The sequence below is a fragment of the Pelobates fuscus genome, chromosome 12, assembly GCF_036172605.1.
Source record: "Pelobates fuscus isolate aPelFus1 chromosome 12, aPelFus1.pri, whole genome shotgun sequence".
In the NCBI taxonomy this organism is placed as follows: Eukaryota; Metazoa; Chordata; class Amphibia; order Anura; family Pelobatidae; genus Pelobates; species Pelobates fuscus.
This window is the reverse complement of record NC_086328.1, coordinates 109,381,905-109,403,377: the sequence shown is the minus strand read 5'-3', so window position 1 is coordinate 109,403,377 and position 21,473 is coordinate 109,381,905. Positions and strand designations below refer to the sequence as shown.

The 21,473-nt window shown below is 36.0% G+C and overlaps 1 protein-coding gene across 3 annotated transcripts in view; it reads right to left on the bottom strand.

The window, feature by feature from the left end:
* The window catches only part of NELL1 (neural EGFL like 1), a 485,858-nt gene that overhangs the window by 72,184 nt on the left and 392,201 nt on the right, over positions 1-21,473 (bottom strand). For all 3 annotated transcript variants that reach the window (XM_063437855.1, XM_063437857.1, XM_063437856.1), the window contains one exon: positions 19,786-19,881. In XM_063437855.1, the coding sequence (XP_063293925.1) occupies positions 19,786-19,881 (96 nt within the window). The remainder of the gene's footprint in view (positions 1-19,785; positions 19,882-21,473) is intronic.

Below are 21,473 nucleotides of genomic sequence, written 5' to 3'. Positions count from 1 at the left end.
ATTATATTTTAGTAACATATTTCTATGAATCGTCCAACTTTACATATATTAAGCAACATTCTGCTGGATATAGGGGGTCCGTATTTTCCAGAGATATTTATTTGGTGTCAGAGGGATTGGGAAACTATTGAATAAATAAGTTACAAATAAAATAAATGGGAATGTGTAGGATAATGTCACATTGAGACCCCAGCCCCCTGTAGCTTTGCATGCAATCCTTGTCTTGGCCTTGTAGTAATAAGCTAGCAGCTAGCTGCATCTTCAATGAGAATGTTGATTTAGTGTGTGGTGGCGGCAGGATATAAATTCACCCTGTGTTCCCTAGGAGTGCTTGAGAAAGTTTCTATGATGAGCAGACACTGGATAAGTAGACCTCTAATTCTTTTCTGAAACCAAAATACATCAACATGTGAGTGCATTGGCATTTGGAAAATCACACTGTGCAAAGCCTTTGTTCAGTACAAAGCTGTTCGCTGATTGATACTGCTGAAAGTGACTTTTAAATCATCCCTTCTCTCAGTTTTCCTCTGTATTTGACAAACATTTCTTGAGATACGCCTGCAATCTGTGCAATCCATACAGATTCCAGAATGTCTTTCTATCACCCCAGGCTGTCCATGCAGGAATAGACATGGGAAAGGACTGTTTGTTAAATTGGAATGTTCTATGTCCTGTTCACAAGGTAAACTATATTTCCTGTCAACATACCACTCAATAATTAGATAGAGCTTGCCAAATCACTAACCCAGTGCGATGTAACCAAAATGGTCACTCTAACCAAATCTGTAGGTAAATAGACGGTGGGGAATGCTTTATGGATTAACATGGGCATCTAAATTCACAAAATAATAATATGTACAGAAAAAGTCTTGTGATCCAGCAGTTTTCTCGTAATGACTGGTGTTACATACAAGAGAAGACAACTTGTTAAATGGTCCTTTGAAGAGAGAAATTCCCCCCGAAAACCAAAATGCTGAAGTGAATAGAACTTTAACAGAAGAAACTCAAGACTAAGAAGTACCCATGACGATCGTCTGCTTGTCCTATTTCTAAACGCTAAATACAGGCAGCCATCCTAGTAACAGGAAATCAGAAACATTTAAATGCATTGGGATGTTCACATGATACATTGTGTCCACTATTCAGAACAAACCTTGCGCTCTTTGAAACCAATTACAACAGATTCATGCTGCTGCATTAAGTTGATATGTAGATATACTACATATGCATTAGTAAATGCATTAGATATAGATAGTGTTACTGCAAGACTAAAGCATTGTTTTGGAAGAAAAATTAATTCCATTTTGATTCTTACATCCAGTGATACATGCAGTTACATGCATTGTATATTGCATATTTAGCCAGTAGAAAGCCGCCTTAACACTTAACTCTACAAATAAATCTATCCATAGCCATATTATATTTGTTTTATGACTTTATTGGCAGATATTAATAAAAGGGTGTTTCTTATTTGCAATATAATTGGTCTGAGAATTCTTATATAAATTGAAGGGACGGTGATGGGTCGAAATGCATAGGATCCAACAAGCCAGTCGTTATAGCTGGCTATAGTACATTGAAGGAGCCCGCATTCACCAGGCTAGTACGGTGCACTAGATCAGTCGGAAAACAGCTCAAAACCTCACCTTTTCTTATTTTTTATTTTTGAGGAATCAGGAGGGATGAGTCCGCAGATTACATGGCTATCACAATAAAGTGTGGTCACCGTTCACGTTAAGGCTGCAGTACCGTAAGTTAAAAATGTTTTCATGGGTCCAATGTTTATTCCCTGACAAACCATTTAACAATATGCATGCTGCTTCTCTTACAAGAATAATAAAACTATAAGACATATTCCACAAACAGAGGTCAGTTAATTATTAATGCATTTTGGTTACTGGAATTTATTTGTGCATTGTATTAATCAGGTGGTTTTTAGGGAAGAATTTTTCTTCAATTCAGTCAAAAAAATTGTCTTGAACTTTTCCGCCTTTATATAAAGCAACTCATTTCAGGAATTAAAGACGGAAATCTCCAAAAGGCAAAGAATCACATTTACATTTTCTGTTTAGATTATAAAAGTATTTTAACATTTTCAAAAAAAAATTATCTTTTTTTTTTTTATTTTTTTTTTCCTTTTTTTTTTTTATATATTTTTTTAAGCTTTGACTAAATGGATTCAGGAAAAAAAAAAGTCTACACACTTTGGTCTGTTTCCTACCCAGTCGAACATTATGATCTATAATCTGCAGCGAGCTTTAAAAAGACATATTAAAGACCCGTTCTCACTAATGATGCATAAAACACTTGTCAAAAATGATTATACACTTGAATAAAACGCTAACTTTATAAATAATATTAGCTCCGACTTTCTATACACACAGGGATTGATTACCTTGTATATTTCTGCTGATTTTTTCTTCACATTCTATTACCGTGTCATTTGCACGATGTCAGGTGTGTGATGTTGGGTGCAGTGCTAATATGCCACTTTACACAATGTAAAGTGATAATAGCAGTTATATTGGTGTTTAAAGACAAACCTTCACTTCGACACACAATAGGAAATGGTTAAAAGCTCTCAATTACATTATAAGTAAAATGTATCCAGCGTTTAGCCCCGTATCATATAAATTAATGGTATTTTGGGGAAAATAGAAGGATTATTCATGGGGTTATTAAACCTTTGCTAATAATCGGGACTCGCTATGAAGTTTGTCTTGGTGTTTAAAGACGAGGCAAGGACAAAAGCTTTAATCAAAACCAAAATTTCATGGCCTCCCTGGAGTAACCGAAAGTGCGAATCGTCTCCAAACGGAGCTGTCTAAACGTCTCTCCATCATTGATGGCGCTTTATGTCTGTAATACCCCGTGGAACCTTTTGTGAGGGTCACTGAAAGAAAGGACACATTTTCTGCAGTCACGGAAAGAAAGCTACTATCTGTTATTTGTTAAGGGAGTTTATTAAAAAATGATATCAAATTACAATCTGGAGATAATCATTTTCCAGTTTTATATAACGTGAGGAGAATCCAAACTTTTGGATTGTCACAAAAGGATGTTCAATAATAATTACTAAATAAAGAACACCACTTTAATCCATGAATTTGTGTTAAATTATATATTTGATCCCCTGCTGATTTTGAACGTTTGTCCACTGACAAAGAAATGCTCAGTCTATAATTTTAATGGTAGGTGTATTTTAACAGTGAGAGACAAAATAACAACGACAAAAAAATCCAGAAAAACGCTTGTCAAAAAAGTTATAAATTGATTTCCATGTCAATGAGTCAAATAAGTATTTGATCTCCAACCAATGAGCAAGATCTCTGGCTCCCAGGTGTCTTTTATACAGGTAACAAGCTGAGATTAGGAGCACTCTCTTAAAGGGAGTGCTCCTAATCTCAGCTTGTTACCTGTATAAAAGACACCTGTCGACAGAAGCAATCAATCAATAAGATTTCAAACTCTCCACCATGGCCACGACCAAAGAGCTATCCAAGGATGTCAGGGACAAGATTGTAGACCTACATAAGGCTGGAATGGGCTACAAGGCCATCACCAAGCAGCTTGGTGAGAAGGTGACAACAGTGTGTGCGATTATTCGAGAATGGAAGAAGCACAAAATAACTGTAAGTGTCCCTCGGTCTGGTGCTCCATGCAAGATCTCACCTCATGGAGTTTCAATGATCATGAGAACGGTAAGGAATCAGCCCAGAACTACACGGGAAGATATTGTTAAGGATCTCAAGGCAGCTGGGACCATAGTCACCAAGAAAACAATTGGTAACACACTACAAACTATGAAGGACTGAAATCCTGCAGTGCCCGCAAGGTGCCCCTGCTCAAGAAAGCACATGTACAGGCCCGTCTGAAGTTTGCCAATGTACATCTCAATGATTCAGAGGAGAACTGGGTGAAAGTGTTGTGGTCAGATGAGAAAAATATTAACTCAACTCACCGTGTTTGGAGGAGAAGGAATGCTGCCTATGACCCCAAGAACACTGCCCCACCATCAAACATGGAGGTGGAAACATTATGCTTTGAGGGTGCTTTTTTGCTAAGGGGACAGGAAAACTGCACCACATCAAACAGATGATGGATGGGGCCATGTTTCCATCAAATCTTGGGTGAGAACCTCCTTCCCTCAGCCAGCTGATTGCAAAAAGGATTGAGTATGGGTATTCTAGCATGACAATGACCCAAAACACACAGCCAAGGCTACAAAGGAGTGGCTCAAGAAGAAGCACAGTAAGGTCCTGGAGTGGCCTAGCCAGTCTCCAGACCATAATCCCATAGAAAATCTGTAGAGGGAGCTGAAGGTTCAAGTTGCCAAACATCAGCCTCGAAACCTTAATGACTTGGAGAGGATCTGCAAAGAGGAGTGGGATAAAATCAGTCCTCAGATGTGTGCAAACCTGGTGGCCATTTACAAGAAACGTCCGACCTCTGTGATTGCCAACAAGGGTTTTGTCACCAAGTACTAAGTCGAAGGGATCAAATACTTATTTGACTCAGTGACATGAAAGTCAATTGATAACTTTTTTGACATGCGTTTTTCTGCATTTATTTTTTGTTATTCTGTCTCTCACTGTTAAAATACACCTACCATTAAAATTATAGACTGATCATTTCTTTGTCAGTGGGGAAACGTTCAAAATCAGCAGGGGATCAAATACTTTTTGCCCTCACTGTATAGGTAAATTTCTATAACATGCATTCTGAAAGGCTGTACTTGGACTTTTTTCACCATAACTTAACATTTATCTATGCATGTAACACATTATATGCATACATCGACCTTGGTGTTCCTGACAGAGGATCATGGGAGATACAGTCTACTCTACAGCATCTTGACTGTGGGTATGCCTAAGCACAGAACGGGCAATAAAAAGCAGCACTGGATATGTTTTATACTAATGCTGCAAGGAATCGAACCAGCATAGTGTGCTGATATTAGCTGGGAAAAAACTTGGAACTGAAATGTATTCCTCTAGCATGAAGTAAAATAGCCAAGCTGCTATTATGTTACATATAATACATTATATCCTTAGGCGGGGATTGTTCCATCCAGGCATTCAAGTCGGAGCTGAATTGAGTGTACAATTTTATTTACCCCAATTCGATCAAGAAGTTGTTAACCTGGTACACTATCAGCTCTTTTTCTCTCTCCTTTTTGTCATTGCATATATCTCTAAAAGGACATTTATGTTTTATCCTATTCCTTATCGGACAAGAGAGACTCCATAGTTGGTGATTAAGCTGCCTTGTGGACTATATCAGTATTCTACAAGCGTTGAATTTCTTCTGCTTTTAGCTATTATAGTTGAGTTGGATAATTTTTCCAAATTTGCTATTTTTGGGTGAATTAATTCCATTTGGATTTTTCTTCGATACAAGTTGGATGGTTAGTGGACATACATACACTCACTGACTCATTCACACATATGCACAAACACTTTCATTGGCACACACAGTGACCTCGAGATGCACACTTGTCCATACACATATAGAATCTTCAGTGTTTCTTCGTCGTTCTACTCTACTGTTGATCATAACTTCCAGTAAGCTGCCAAAACATCATATTCCAGTCCAACATTTCCCTTATATCTCAACTTGGCAGCATAGCCCGGCCCCATAAATACAGCCCTTCAGGAAATGTCCCAATATCTCAATAGGTCAGTGCCGCACATGTACCTCATTCTTTACAAGTCCTCCTAACCACACCCTCATCCTTATCCTTAGACATTGAACCCCAATTTTAGTGGAGCTGTAAGGAGGCTGTAGCCTTTTGAATATGGCACAATGTGTACACCAATTTTAGTATTTAACCCCTTAAGGACACATGACATGTGTGACATGTCATGATTCCCTTTTATTCCAGAAGTTTGGTCCTTGAGGGGTTAATATTATTTCAAAAGCAACGTTTAAAACGCATAACTAAATCACTGCTACATTAATTAGCACAATAAACATGCAATAAAAAAAAAAACTATTTATAAAGCACCCCTGTGTGTGCTTTAAATATTCTGAATTATTTGAGGCTCATAATTCAACTCTACCATACATTTTCCCATTTCTTTAAACCTGAAGGTGAAAAAAAAAGTACATTACATTTGAATTATATGAATCTGTTGAAAAGGGCAGCTCGTATAGCACTGTGTAAGAGCCAGCATGTTCTGCACATATTATTCCCATTTCTGACTACAGCATTCTCAATCTCTGTAATAGGTAGCAGCAAATAATATTATACATTTACACTCCATTACCAGAACAGGAACAAAAAACGCTCTAAAAAAATAAATAAAGAGTAAGTAACGCAGTGTGTCTGCTTACGACAAACATAACGTGCTTGAATTGCGAAAACATTGGATTGAGTTACATTGGGAATTGGGTCATGGGGAGTTTAGCCAAAAGGGGAGTGAACACATATTATTAAATATTTACTACCATCAGTTTGGAACTGTCACTTTGAATGGCAGTCGGAGACATCGAATTGCAGGGGGAGCCAATACCTGATTGCATGTATACAGACCATAAAATGAAAATAAATCCTAGCTTTCAGAGCTGCTTCTAAAGAAAATGCTGACTCCCCCAATAGATAGTGAAATGTAATATTCTTTTCATCTAGACACTGTCTGTATTTTTATTTTTTTTTTAAACTTGAAAGGAGAACATGTTTACACCCTGCTACAGTAACAAACCGAACATGACATTAGATCAATGTGTGATAAATCCCCTGTGGACTCCTTTCATAATAGAAGTCATCAATTTGCAGGAATTAAATAGCCAGCCACATTACGTCAAGTCTCAAAGTAATGGGAATGACATCATTAAGCAGGACAGCACTGGGATTTATGCAATGCAGAACAGACAATATTTCTTTCCTAAATCACCATAGATCTTTTTATTTTATTACAATTTATCGGTAGATATAGCTGGAACCCAAACAGAGTGCAAATCTGAACCTCCAAATCAGAGTTATACACTAAGAGGTAGCAAATTGAGACTTAAAAAAAAAGAGATTTCACCTCCAGCTAAGGAAAAGGGTTGCTTTTATTTTTTCATAGTCAGAACAATATAGATATGGAATTCACTTTCTAGATTTATTTCTAGGTTGTATCAAGCTAAAAAATATCAATGTTTTTGTTATTTTTTTTGAAAAATAGAATATTAAAGGATATAATAATTGATATGTCTGGCTTGTTAATTGATTAAAAAAATGATTGAAATCAAAAATGTTTTCCCTTCTCATAGCACAACTGGAGATTGATGGAAATTGTGTTTTCCCTTCTTGTGAATCAACATCAGAAACAATTGTATGAGAGGGCTTTAAGACCCGAGTCTTTTCTATTATTTTTTACGATTATTACTTTTTTATTACTTTTTATCACTATATTACTTTGTAACTACATATCTGGCACCCATCCTGGAAAAGCTTGCTCTCCTAACAATGATCTCCCAACAATGCTAATTCATTGATTATTTTTTATTCAAAAGGAATTTATGGACACAATTTTAAATAGATTTTTTTTTCAAAATATTAAATTATCAAAAAATATATCATATATGAAAAAAGCATAACATTATATTAAAAAACATATTACAAAATTAAATTTTTCTAGAAACAAGACCAAATGTGTATTCATCGGGATCAGAACAATTGGCCAAGTTCTGAAAATGCGTACATTACCAACAATCAGCCATCATTTTATGTGGGATTAGGAGATGCTATGAAGCTATGACTGATGCCAAACTATCACCGATGTATATCCTTTCTGAAGCCAAATATTACTTCCCCAGTGCAGCACATTTACAATTTCAGAAGAACACAGACAACTATTCCATGTGTTCCATGTGGTCATCCTTGCAATTGGTACATTACAGTGGAGTGTTGGTAACAGTTGGATAACATTTCCTGAATTTTGGATAGTCCTGCACAAACATTATCAAAGCAATCACAATCCAATCACAATCCATCATATGTCATTTAACTGCCGAAAATGACACAAAACCATAAAATTCTATTGCCTTAAAACCCAGTCTAACTCATAATTTAATCATTAAACTTGCATTGTTGAGCTCAATAGGTCAATAACGTGGTTACCAAGACACACCTTGCATGTTTGCTTGTTTTTTAATTACATCACAGGTTAAATGTGACATGCTTATGATGCTAATAAGTGAGAGGCATGTCATTAACCTTTCGTATTTCACAGGAGTATTGCAATGTGTGTATTCTTCTTTATGATACCTCAAAATAATTTTTTCACATATTTTACACACATGTACTTGTTATCTTATTGATTTCATGCTATATTCCTGTTACAGTGCTTAGTTGTCCTTTAATTGATCTAATTAACTATAAAGGAATATTTATATAACATTACTGGTACACATACCATATACATTATACATCTGAGCTGTTCCTTTTGTTCTTGCCCAAACACTCAGAAATGGGTTATATGTTAAAAATGTCCTTTTCAAGTCCTTTTAGGTGTTCGATTCTCTAACAGGGTTATTCTCTAAAGTGAGAAACTGAGCAAGGAAGTTGTCTAATTTAACTACTTGGGAAATTTGAAATTCACCCTGGAATCACTTTGAATTCCCAGCAATTCTCCCATTAGTGAATAATTTTCTGTAGCGATAATTACCCGGTCCTCATGCCAACCGGGAACCTCCAAGCAGGCTCCGCTCGCCAAATGTAATAACCGTACACGTGATCTGAAATCTATCGAGGAGAACGCTGCTCATGTTCAGAGCACAAAAGAGGCAATGATGGTGTCGCGTCACTTCCGGCTCTGTTCAACGTCCTCATATGTTTTAGGGTCGCAGGCATGCTGTGAACCAATCAATTAACACATAATGGTATTTAAACTCATCAAGCTCTGTTTTCAGTGCCCTATCATTGTTTCTGTTCCCATTATCTTTTAATGCATTCTATGTTACATTGTGACATTTCTAGTATTAACATTGGCTTTGTTCTTGACCCTGAGTTTATCTGTAGCCCTTTCCTGTCCTATATACCTGTTCTATTGATGTACCATGTAACTGACTCCGGCTAGTTCTTATTTTTGCAGTCTCTCCATTATCCTAACCTAGGCCTGTTATTGACCACGTTTCCTCTCTGTTATACGTTAAGACCGGTCACTCTAAGGCCCTGTAATATAGTTTTGTTACTGCTAAACTAAATACTGCGTGTTGGGGTTACATCTTAATGACATTCTGTTGTTGGTGTCTGATAATTCTGTTAAAGTGTTGATAAATCTTCTTTGACAATATTGTGATTGCTGAAACTTGACTGTTCAATGTAAGATATAATGCGCATTTTCACTGATCCCATAAAAACAGCGTTCCGGGCTGGCTAATGTCACTTCTGTGCAAATTTCCATGTACATTGTGCCATTTACTGTCTGAAAGCGGCCAGCTGATGCTCTCAATCAATGAATGGTGGCTGGATCATCTTTTAGCTTCTGCAGCTTTGCAGAAGCTGAAAACGCATCACCAGCACTGAACGGAGCCTCAGCTCCTGGTAAGAGAGACCCAGGTATGAGGGAAAACAGTTGCTATACATTTTGCCCCATTACCGTGGAATCGGGTCAGAGTACTCCTGGCATTATAACCACTTTAGTGGGCTGCAGTGGTTATGATGTTTGGAGTAACCATTTAAGACATATAAATATTAGAGGGATAATTAGGGGGGGAAAAAATGAGAAATAAGAGCCCAAGTACCAAAGCAGGATTATCCATAAGATGACCTTAGGTAACTGCCTATGGCTCAGGGGTTAGCGATGGACCCCAGAATCATGAATTTTCTTGGCCCCATTAAAATTTCTATGCTTATACGTTTCTATGGTTCTGTCATGGGGTATTCGTTGCCATATACACCATCAATCTAACTGTTCCTCCCTCCCATCGTAGACAGGGTAAATAAATAGTAAATGTTCACTGCTTCCAAATTTGTTAAATGCAGCCAAAACTATGATATGACTCATTGGAAATTCGCTTTCATCCCGCTCATTACTCAATGCATAGAGAAAGTAAAAATGATAAGATCTATGGAAGAGATCAGGTTCTCAGCTTACCAGCGGTATGAACACTATATGGTCTCCTTAGAATACATCCATAAAAACACCCCTTAGGCACAATATAAACCACACAGGTCTACTAGATTAGCAGGGTAATGAAACATTGGCTTTTATAATTAGCCTCAACTCTGTACCCATACTCAGTGTGAACATAAACATTTAAATCCACCCAAGCTGCAAAGTTCTTCTTTTACGTTGACTTTATTACGTATCTGTTATTCTTTATTTTGTACTTTTATACCCTTTGTATTAAAAATCCTAGTTGTGTTGCATTTACATGGGTGCATTACAGATCTAACGATGCCGTTCCACTATCTCAATGTCAACTGTAGCTACAATGCCTGCCATGCTTCAATTATGTGATGTAAACTTCTTGTATATTAAAACATAAAGATGTAATAAATAAAAATAAAATACACAAACTATATGAACTATAATATGTATGTTATGAATTAAATATTTCATGTAAAATTCTCATATCGTGTCAAATTTGAAGGCACTGTTTAAAAACAAAATTTGCTATAGAAGAGTACAAAAAAACATATTTGGACACAAAATCTCATTTTGTAAGCCTGCGATAATCTGTAAGACTCTCAGAGATGGATCTGTATCTAATTCAAATAATGTTTTATTACCAAAAAAATACAGAAATCAAAAAATGCATTTGAATGTTATTTACAAAATGCAAAAATCCTTCTAAATTCACAGCTAAGCCTTTAGCTTACTGCTAGAAAACTCAGCTATTGATAGTTTCTGCGGATTTTGTGGGTTTAAAACAGAGAAAACAATTTTCTCCTTCCAGTAAAGTAATTAAATGCGCCCACGTACGTGTAACATTTTTCATTCTTATATTTTTGAAGTTCATTTCTAAATAACACACAAGGAAGCTAAAGCACTTTGTTCTCTCCGAGGAATATTTATTCTTTTGGTCCTCAGTATATGTGAGACTAATTTTGCAAGGTCTGTGATGTTGTCATGTTGAAGGGTTCTTCACTAAAAGTAGCATGGTGAATTTACAACCAACTTTCAATATTTATACTGTTGCAGGAATGCAAGGCCAAGGAACACATAAGAGACTGGACACAGGTTTCTCAGGAAGCAAACAACCATTTATTTCGTAGCCAGCTACGTTTACGCAGCCTCAGCAGACTCGTGTATAAAGGCTGAGCCCCAAATCACGAGGTCAGCAGCACTTATATATCGAACATTATTATTATTATTATTTTATTATTTAAATAGTGCCATCAGATTCCATAGCGCTGTACAATGGGTGGACTAACAGACATGTAATTGAAACCAGTCAACTGGACGTACAGGAACAGAGAGGTGGAGGGCCCTGCTCAATGAGCTTACATTCTAGAGGGAGATGCAGAGTATTCGTTAGAAAGATATTAAGGGGTAACTCCCATACTGCAGCAATTATAAACCAATAAGCAAAACTCTAATGGTTATTTTGTGCATTTTGTACTCTACTACGTATCACGTTTCTAACACTCCTACACATGCGTACTAGGCTTTAGGGCTCCCACAAAACTAGCAGTTGAGAAGAACTTAATCCAAATTAGAGTTGTAGATGATTCCAAGACAGCTATTCTGGACTCAAGTTTGCATGTCTACTGTCAAAGCACCGCAGATCAATATTTAGTGAATAAACATCCATGGTTAAAAAAAGACCCAAATTATATTGTCTATTCAATCGACTTGTGCATTCGATCGTAATTCATCTGCATTTTTTGGGGCAATCGGTGGTTCACCTGAAATCCCAAGCACTGATACATTATATGGACAAATCATGAAGCCAACAAAATCTGAAATGGGCAAAACCATTTTGTTTTTTTTCATGATTTGGAGTTCTGTCCGTGGCGATTAAAAAAAATAAAATTAAAATAAAAAAAAAGATTGATGGGAAAACAAAGATGATTACTGGTTACAGGACAGTCAGTAACAGAGTTATTCACTTCAGTGAGAAATGCAGGAAATTCAAAGTAAATTTAAAATTTAAGGTAAAAATAGCTAAAATAGAAATTTTTTCCCAGTCTGCTATGTTTCCAGTACGGCTACTTTGGCCTTCGATATGAAATTCACTTTGAATTCCCTGCAATCCTAATTGTAATGCATAACTCTGTAATTTTTTTTTTTTTTTTTTCACAGTTCAATTAAAAAATGCCCATTAAGGGAAAACATTTGGAGCAGTAAAAAAAAAAAAAAAATCTATATTAATATATTATACTTTTGACTTAAACATTTCTAGCAATAAAAAATAATATCGCTAGAGCCTGGAAATCACCTAATCCACCATCATGGCAAGATATATTGAAAGAGATAAGGTTCCAATATAAGATGGAATCTAACCCTACATATAATTATTCCAATAGAAATTTAAGAGATATGTGGTTACCCTGGACTTCCAAATTTTCTATGTAACAGGGAACCTTTAGGTTAAGGATTGACCCACACCGACTCTCATAAATGATATTTATTGTTTCATGGTTTTTCTTATATATTTTTTTCTTTTGTTTATTTGGATTGTGGAATATAATTAAGGCTACAGCTGATTAATATGACTATTCACAAATGTTGTAACAATGGAAAACTTTGTATAATTAATGTGAACATGATACATATGTATTAAGAAATTAATAAATAAAATAAATATAAAAAAAGAATGAAAAAATATATATTATACTTTTAATAAATCTATCATATATAAAAAAATAAATAGAGATAGTTAGTTTTGTTTGTTTTTTACCGCTCCTCTTCTTTTTCCATCTATTTGTCACTTTTTCGCACATTTCAGCGTACTGCTAGATATGAACCTTATATTTATATTATGTGATATCTATAAATGTATATATTATGCTGCACACTGACTCGCCAATTTCCACACCTTTCTGATTAATCCAAATCGAATTTTGTTTGTTAAATGATTGCATGGGCGAAACTTGCACGAATCAGAATGCCACAATAACAAAACCAGAATAGCCAGAACAAAACATTTGGAACAATCCAAATTGTATTTCGCTGTGCACAAGTCTACTGTTCATATCATTAAAACAGACTTGACATCTTTAAAAATGCAAAATTTTCTGCAGAGTATTTCAAAATGTATCCATTAGCTTCCCTTGTGAAGTACAATATGCAATGGCTATTTTTGCCACTCAATGCTTCCTTGCTATAAAACTAGTCAGAAAGACTTCAAAGGCGCAAAATGATTAACCAGGAATAAAATGCCGGATGCAAACATAAATTCTCTATGTAATATCGATTTCTGATTCTAACCAAGCAACTTTATCATGCCCAAAAACACGTTATGCTTACATTCTGACAGCAGTTTCAGATTCTATATTTCAAAAATACTAACAATTACAGATTTGTTTTCCTACAAATACAGTAAGTACTGACCATTTTGTATTGATCACTTTTGGCACCTGCTGTAGGTTATAAAAATTATATTTTATCTAAAGTTCTAAACCTGTATCAGCTTATAAAATTAAAGGGATACTTTAACCCCTTAAGGACCAAACTTCTGGAATAAAAGGGAATAATGACATGTCACACATGTCATGTGTCATTAAGGGGTTAAGTACCAAAATAACTTTAGCTTAATGAAGCAGTTTTGCCATTTAGATCTTGCCCCTGCAATCTCACTGCTCAATTATTGACCATTTAGGAGTTAAATCACTTTTGTCTCTGTTAATGCAGTCCTAGACACACCTCCCCTGGCAGTGATTCACACAGACTTCATTACAAAATGGTTTTATTTTCAATCAGATGTGACAGCACAATGTGTTTACTTTACAAGTTTGTATCTCCTGCTCTGTTAATTGAACTTTAATCACACACAGAAGGCTCCTGCAGACTCTAACAGATTATTAACAGACTAAGAGATACAAAATTCTAAATTAAACACACGATGCAAAAATTTAAGATAAAACATGTAGAATCTTTTTCATTTATTGTGAAGGGAAACTATTTGGGCTTGGGTTTCTTGACCAGTGCGGGTGCAGCAAAGGCTGTGATTTACAGCTTAAATAGGAAATAAATGAGCAATGAGACTTCAAGGACATGATCTACACACCAAAACAACTTTATTAATCTGCTAATTGTCTGATGTGTCTCCCACTTTTGCACATTTCATTGCATCCTATATACTTCCTGAATTATAGCAATTATGGGGCGTGACTGCAAAAGTCCATTTTATGCATTCTGTTCCAAAATGTGTCCTGGAGATTCCCTAGTTTCAAAATACCTGCAATTTTCTTTCCATCAGAACCATACACATTGACATTTTAATAGGCTTAGATCTTGTATTTCAATTGAGATTATTTGTAAGGAGCTATTCTGTGGCAAAAAAAAAAATGAAAAATGAAGCAATCATGGAAACCATTGGAATGTCCCTGCTGATTGTTCCACATTTAGAACTTTGTCCCAGAATTGCTTGTTGTACAGACACCCCAATTTTACTAGTGCGTAACCATTTGTGAAACTAAACACTTTAGTACATATGACCAAAAATAAAATATAAAAACCAATGTAAAAAGAAAAAAAATCACTAAATCTAATTTGTTCAGCCATATGGTGAGTTCTAATGTTTAATTTTATTTATCCTGCTTTCTTGTATTTTTCCCTCTACTGTAGGAGATGCTGTTTAGTAGAAGACATTTTTGAGCATAATCATTGTATGACGTACTAATAGTTGGATTACATTTTGTTTATTTTTCTATTTGTTTTAGTATTGTTATTAGACTAATGTATTCGGACAAAAAAAATGTAGTTTTGTCCAAACCAAATTTTGTCCATTATCTCATTCGTTTTCGTATGAAATTCTGACATTATTTTCATTTTGAATAGCCCATTCGACCACTTTTTCTGTTCGGAATTTCATGCGGGGAATCAAATTCTGATCCAGGCAGCAGTTGCCTCTTGCAGCCATTTAACAGATAGCCCCCTAACACCCAGAAAGATTAGGGAGCTTTCTACTGAAAAGCTTAAAGTCCAAAATACTAAGTAAAAATACTAATAATCCCCCTTCTGCCCCTCCTTACTATGCCAGGTGTAGGGGCATGTAAAAAAAAAAAAAGACCCCCCAATTCAATAAAGGAGAACACATGCCCCATACACCTATTGTGTGGCAAAAAAAATAATAATTAACAAGGGGGGCCCTAAGTTAAAAATGTTCCATGTAGCCCTCACCCATTTCCAGCGGGTGGGGGCCCTAAGTGATAAAGGGAAAGGAACCTATTGGTACCCCACAGCCCACACCCATTGCCATTGGATGGGGGCCCCAAGTCCCCAAATAGAAGAATTGGGGAACATATTGTTCCCCTCCCTGCCCCCACCCATTGCTGCTGGTAGGGGCCATAAGTAATAATGAGTGGGACCTATTGTTCCCCCATCTATTAGCAGCAGGTAGAGGCTAATAGTAAAAATAACCACCCTATGACTACGGGTCCCCAAACCCTTGGTCACCCTCGCAGTGACTAGGGGTCCCCTAATTTGACTGGATTTTTGGATGAAGAAGAATGAAGAAAAAAAGGGTCTTGATGACCCCTAGTCACTTTGGAGGGGTTTATTTTTACTATTTGCCCCCACCACCAGAAATGTTATTAATTACCCTATGCATTCCTCCGAATGCATGAATGGCTCATTCTTTTGGTGAGCCATTCATTCTTTCTGCTCACTCCCATCAGATATACCCAACGAATGAGCACCGAAAGAATGAGCCATTTTTGCATGTGGATGAAGCATTCGGCTTTTTGAATTACAGACAGTGTAATACAAAAGACCAAATGTGAATTATGAATGAACGAACAAATGAATGGCAAATGGAAGAAGTTCGTTCAGAGCTCATTCATTAGTTCATTCGTTCGGCTCCCCATTTGTTATTCGGTATTCGGGCGATTGGACGAAAATGCTGATTTCCATCCAAAAATACATTTGTCCGAATACAAATGTCCAAGTCTAATTGTTATTAGTGGATTCTATTTGTAACCAAGATCTTAGAATAGTTGTTTTGTAGCTGTTTTGAGATTAACTTCTTGTAAGTGAAATTCTTTATATATTTAACTTTTCACCATCAAGATTTAAATCATAAAAGTTAGGATTGCATTCAGTGCCCATCTCACTTTAATTTCTATACATACATGCTGTTCAGAAAATCTCAGCAAATCTAGCCACTCCAAACCTTTAAAAGAACATATGCCTTCCCTGTATTATCCCTAGAGAAAAATCCTTATATAGCACAAGACAAATGCAGTCTGAGCCATATAAAGTTTGTCAGTGAAACTCGCTTCCGGCAAACTGCAAACCAAACTGTCACAATCACTTCATTAAAGAATTTCAGCAGTGGGAAGGAAACTAATTATCAAGATTACTAATGCTTAGTCGCCGTTATACATGAAAACACATTTTCTGGACAATAAACTGGCCGTCAGGAAGTTTCCATATCTACTCGTGAGTTGTTTAGTAATTCTGGGTATTAATTAAAGAATATTGATTAGCAATCCCGGTTGGTAAATTTTATGCTAAACACACTTTAATCAGGGGATTGCTGAAACATTGTGTTGTTTAAATTAGTCAACTCATTTTATTTTTATCAAATGCTAAGTCTAAAAGGGACATTACAAAAAAAATGACTTTTGCTGATAATTTTTTTTGTGTTAAATAAAAAATAAAAAAACACAAGCATTAAACATTAAATCCCATGTGTCATTTTGTATGTATATCTCACAATGTCTCTTTGGTAATTTCTATTGAACAAGGCTAATTAACAGCTGCTGTCCAAACGGTTGTTATCAAATTTTCATTTTAAATAAACAGATTAAATTTCTTTTTTTAACATATTATAACAATTGCATAAGCAAATTAACCTCTTGGAAGTGTCCCTTAAAATATCAACACTAAAGGGGCACTCTTAACATTATATTTATAAACCACAGTGTAGTGGTTATGTGATTAGTGGCTTTAGGCCGTGAGAGAGGGGGCTCCAGCAATGGATGCAAGTGAGAGACACATATTTTTGTTAAACCTCTCCCCAAACAATCGGACAAAAAAAAACGAGGGATGGCATCCACAAACATTTTGCACCATAACCACTACTCTGAGCTGTAGTGGATCATGTACTTAGAGTGCCCCTTTAACCCCTTAATACCGCAGGGCGTTCTCTGCCACCCTTATTTAGATGACTCTAAATGCCGCAGGGCGTCATAGAACGCCCTGCAATCTTTTTTACTTACCCAGTTGCCGGTGATCCCACGACGGCGATCGCGGTATGGGGACTTACCTGGGAGCCCAGGGAGTCCCCCTCCGTCCTCTTTGGCCCCCCTGGGCCATGTGATCGCGAGGTCCTTGCGAGGACCCCGCGATCACATGGACGGCATAGCCGTTCATGTCAATGCCAGCAGGGGGAGTGCCTATAATGACAGGTACTTCCCCTGCTGCCTGAGAATTAAATAAAAAGATGTTAAAACAGTGTCAAAATAAATTATATATACTTAGATCATATACATATTTATTATATATATGATCTAAGTATATATATATATATATATACACATATACACACATACACCTAAATATACATACACTGTCTACGTGTATTTTAATATTCATATATACATAATTATATATATATATATTAATATCAAAATACACGTACAATGATATTGATTAAATATATATATATATATATATATATATATAAATTCAAATAGAATGGCTGCACTCACGGAAATTCTTCAGTTAAAATATAACTTTTAATGAAATCACATAAAAATCGACGTTTCAGTCCAACCTGTGGACTTTCATCAGGATATCCTGATGAAAGTCCACAGGTTGGACTGAAACGTCGATTTTTATGTGATTTCATTAAAAGTTATATTTTAACTGAAGAATTTCCGTGAGTGCAGCCATTCTATTTGAATTTGGATATCTTGAGCCCTGGTAATGCACCCGTTTTTTTGCAAGGATTGAAGGACAGCTTGAGTGCAAGGTACTATATATGTTTATATATATATATATATATATATATATATATATATATATATATATCATTTTCATTATATATATATATTTATATATAGTAAAAAATAAATAAATATATAAATAGGTTAAAAAATAAAATAAAAAAAATTATAAAAAAGAAATGGATACAAAATATATATACATGCGTAATTTCGTTCTAACTGTATTTTAAAATTAATATATATATATATATATATATTGATATCAAAATACATGTAGAACGAAATAATATATATATCTATGTACATAAGTATATACGTATATATCACTATATATATAACTAAATATTTTTTTTTTAAATTATATACATATATATATATACACATATATATATATACACACATATATATATAATAATTATATTTATATATTTATGTAATAGTTTTACATAATTAGGTCATTTTATTAATTACAATTTGCCGGACCTGCCTGACAACCCAGGCCGAAAGTTCAGGGAATTAAATTTTCTAGCACTATATTTAACCCTGTAACTTTCCAAGACACCATAAAACCTGTACATGGGGGGTACTGTTTTACTCGGAAGACTTCGCTGAACACAAATATTAGTGTTTCAAAACAGTAAAATGTATTTCAACAACGATATCGTCAGTGACAGTGAAATATTTTGCATTTTTCACACACAAATGGCACTTACACTGACGATATAATTGTTGTGATACGTTTTACTGTTTTGAAACACTGATATTTGTGTTCAGCGAAGTCTCCCGAGTATAACTGTACCCCTCATGTACAGGCTTTATGGTGTTTTCAAAAGTTACAGAGTCAAATATAAGGCTTGCGTTTCAGTTTTTTCACATTAAAATTCGCCAGGTTGCCTTTGAGATCGTACGGTAGCCCAGGAATGAAAATTACCCCCATGATGGCATACCATTTGCAATAGTAGACAACCTAGGGTATTGCAAATAGGGTATGTTCAGTTTTTTTAGTAGCCACCTAGTCACAAACACTGGCCAAAATTTGCATTCAAATTAGTTTTTTGCATTTTCAAATATTAACACTAACTTTGGCCAGTGTTTGTGACCAAGTGGCTACTAAAAAAGACTGGACATACTCCATTTGCAATACCTTGGGTTGTCTACTTTTGCAAATGGTATGCCATCATGGGCTACCATATGGTCTCAAAGCAACGTAACCAATCTGGCAAATTTCAATGTACAAAAACTGAAATACGTAACATGCTATATTTGACCCTGTAACTTCCCAAAACACCATAACACCTGTACATAGGGGGTACTGTTTTACACATGAGACATCGCTGAATACAAATATGTGTATTGTCTTGCAGTAAAAGCAAACAGTATTTTGACATTCACAGTTAAAATGTCACATAGAACTAAAAACAATTAAAAAAATTCTTATTTTCTCCCATTTTTATTTTTTTTTCAAATTAAATTATGTTCCATACCTAAATATTTGATGTTAAATGAAATCCCTGTTTCCCTTGAATAAAATGATATATAATATGTGTGGATGCACATAATATGAAAGAGGTGAATTACGGTTGGACAGACATATAGCGCAAATGCCAGGTTTTGTTTACGTTTTGTTTGGATCACAACTTGTACATTTGGCTGCAGTCTTAAGGGGTTAATTATAAGCATTTATGACACAGAATGAGTTTTTGTGTGTGTTATTTACAACAGTTGTGTGTTACCTTTCTCGCAGTGACTTCCTGTGAATCCAGGAGGACAGGCACATTTATTAGGAGCAACACATGTTCCGCCATATCTACAACCTTCTTCGCAGAAAGCTGATTGGAGACAAGAGAATAACAGCATTACGAAATGTGTCAAGCCATCAGCTGCTCCACTTAGCAATGTAACATTATTAAAATACTGTCATACTTTCGTAACTCTTCCAGAGTGCTGTGCAGTGTTACATATATATTTTGCACTGTAACTGTAACATTATCAATACGTAAAGCTATAACGCAGATTACAGGATGCATTTGAAATGTAACTATCACTTTCCAAAGCTCTGAAGTGAATATATGGGACTCCGAGAGTGGTTTTGCTGTGGCCCTCTGACCCGCACTCACTTGTATAGGGTAGGTATAAAAATAAATTCATAACATGGGAGGGCTGCTTTTAATTTGGGGAGCACAGACTGGCCCTTCCTTTACACTAATAGCAGAATAGCCAGGGTCATAAGTTGACGTCCTAAGCTTCCTCCTCCTCTAAGGTGTTGCTTAAAATGGGTTATAACTAACATCATCTACTTGCACAACCCAACCCAACGCCTTGTTTTTTTTCTATGCCCTATCTCATCTTATTAGTAGGGTTGATGACAGCAAAGATGATGTCTGTTTTAGCCAGGACCCTAAGTATGTTTTAACAACTCTAACTTGGGTGATAGAAAAGGAGAGGTCTTACTTTTGCTCCACAGGTTATTTGGAGTTCTGGTGGAACACTTACATATGTTTTATTTATTTTAGCATTGTATCTGCAGCATGTTGCCACCGGATCAATTTATTTATTTGATCAACAATTTGTGCATTTCACAGGATTAATTGCTAAATAGTGATGTCGCAAACATAAAAAATTTACATTCGCAAACGGCGAACGCAAACTTCCGCAAATGTTCGCGAACGAGCGAACCGGGCGAACCGCCATAGACTTCAATAGGCAGGTGAATTTTAAAACCCACAGGGACTCTTTCTGGCCACAATAGTGATGGAAAAGTTGTTTCAAGGGGACTAACACCTGGACTGTGGCATGCCGGAGGGGGATCCATGGCAAAACTCCCATGGAAAATTACATAGTTGATGAGGAGTCTGGTTTTAATCCATAAAGGGCATAAATCACCTAACATTCCTAAATTGTTTGGAATAACGTGCTTTAAAACATCAGGTATGATGTTGTATCGATCAGGTAGTGTAAGGGTTACGCCCGCTTCACAGTGACAGACCAAACTCCCCGTTTAACGCACCGCAAACAACCGCAAACAGTCCATTTGCACAACCGCAAACTCCCCATTTGCACAAGGTTGGATACCAAGCTAGCCATGTCCCGTTCCTTATCCTCACTGATGTCATTGAAGGTCTCTTCCTCCACCCAGCCACGTACAATACCAAGGGTCCCCGAAAGATGACAACAAGCCCCCTGTATTTTTTTTTTAAATGTACATTACTGTACACCAGATATGAGTTGCACTGGTGTGACACTGTGCCCTGGCAGGCCCTGAAACGCACATGTGTGAAGGAAACTGACTGCTATCATATTACAGTCAAACACTTTTTTTTTTTTTAATTCAAGATATGAGTGGTGGCACTGGGCAAGTGGGCACAGTATACGTTGTGAGCCTGACACACACGCTGGCAGGCAGGCAACTGCACTTAGATTA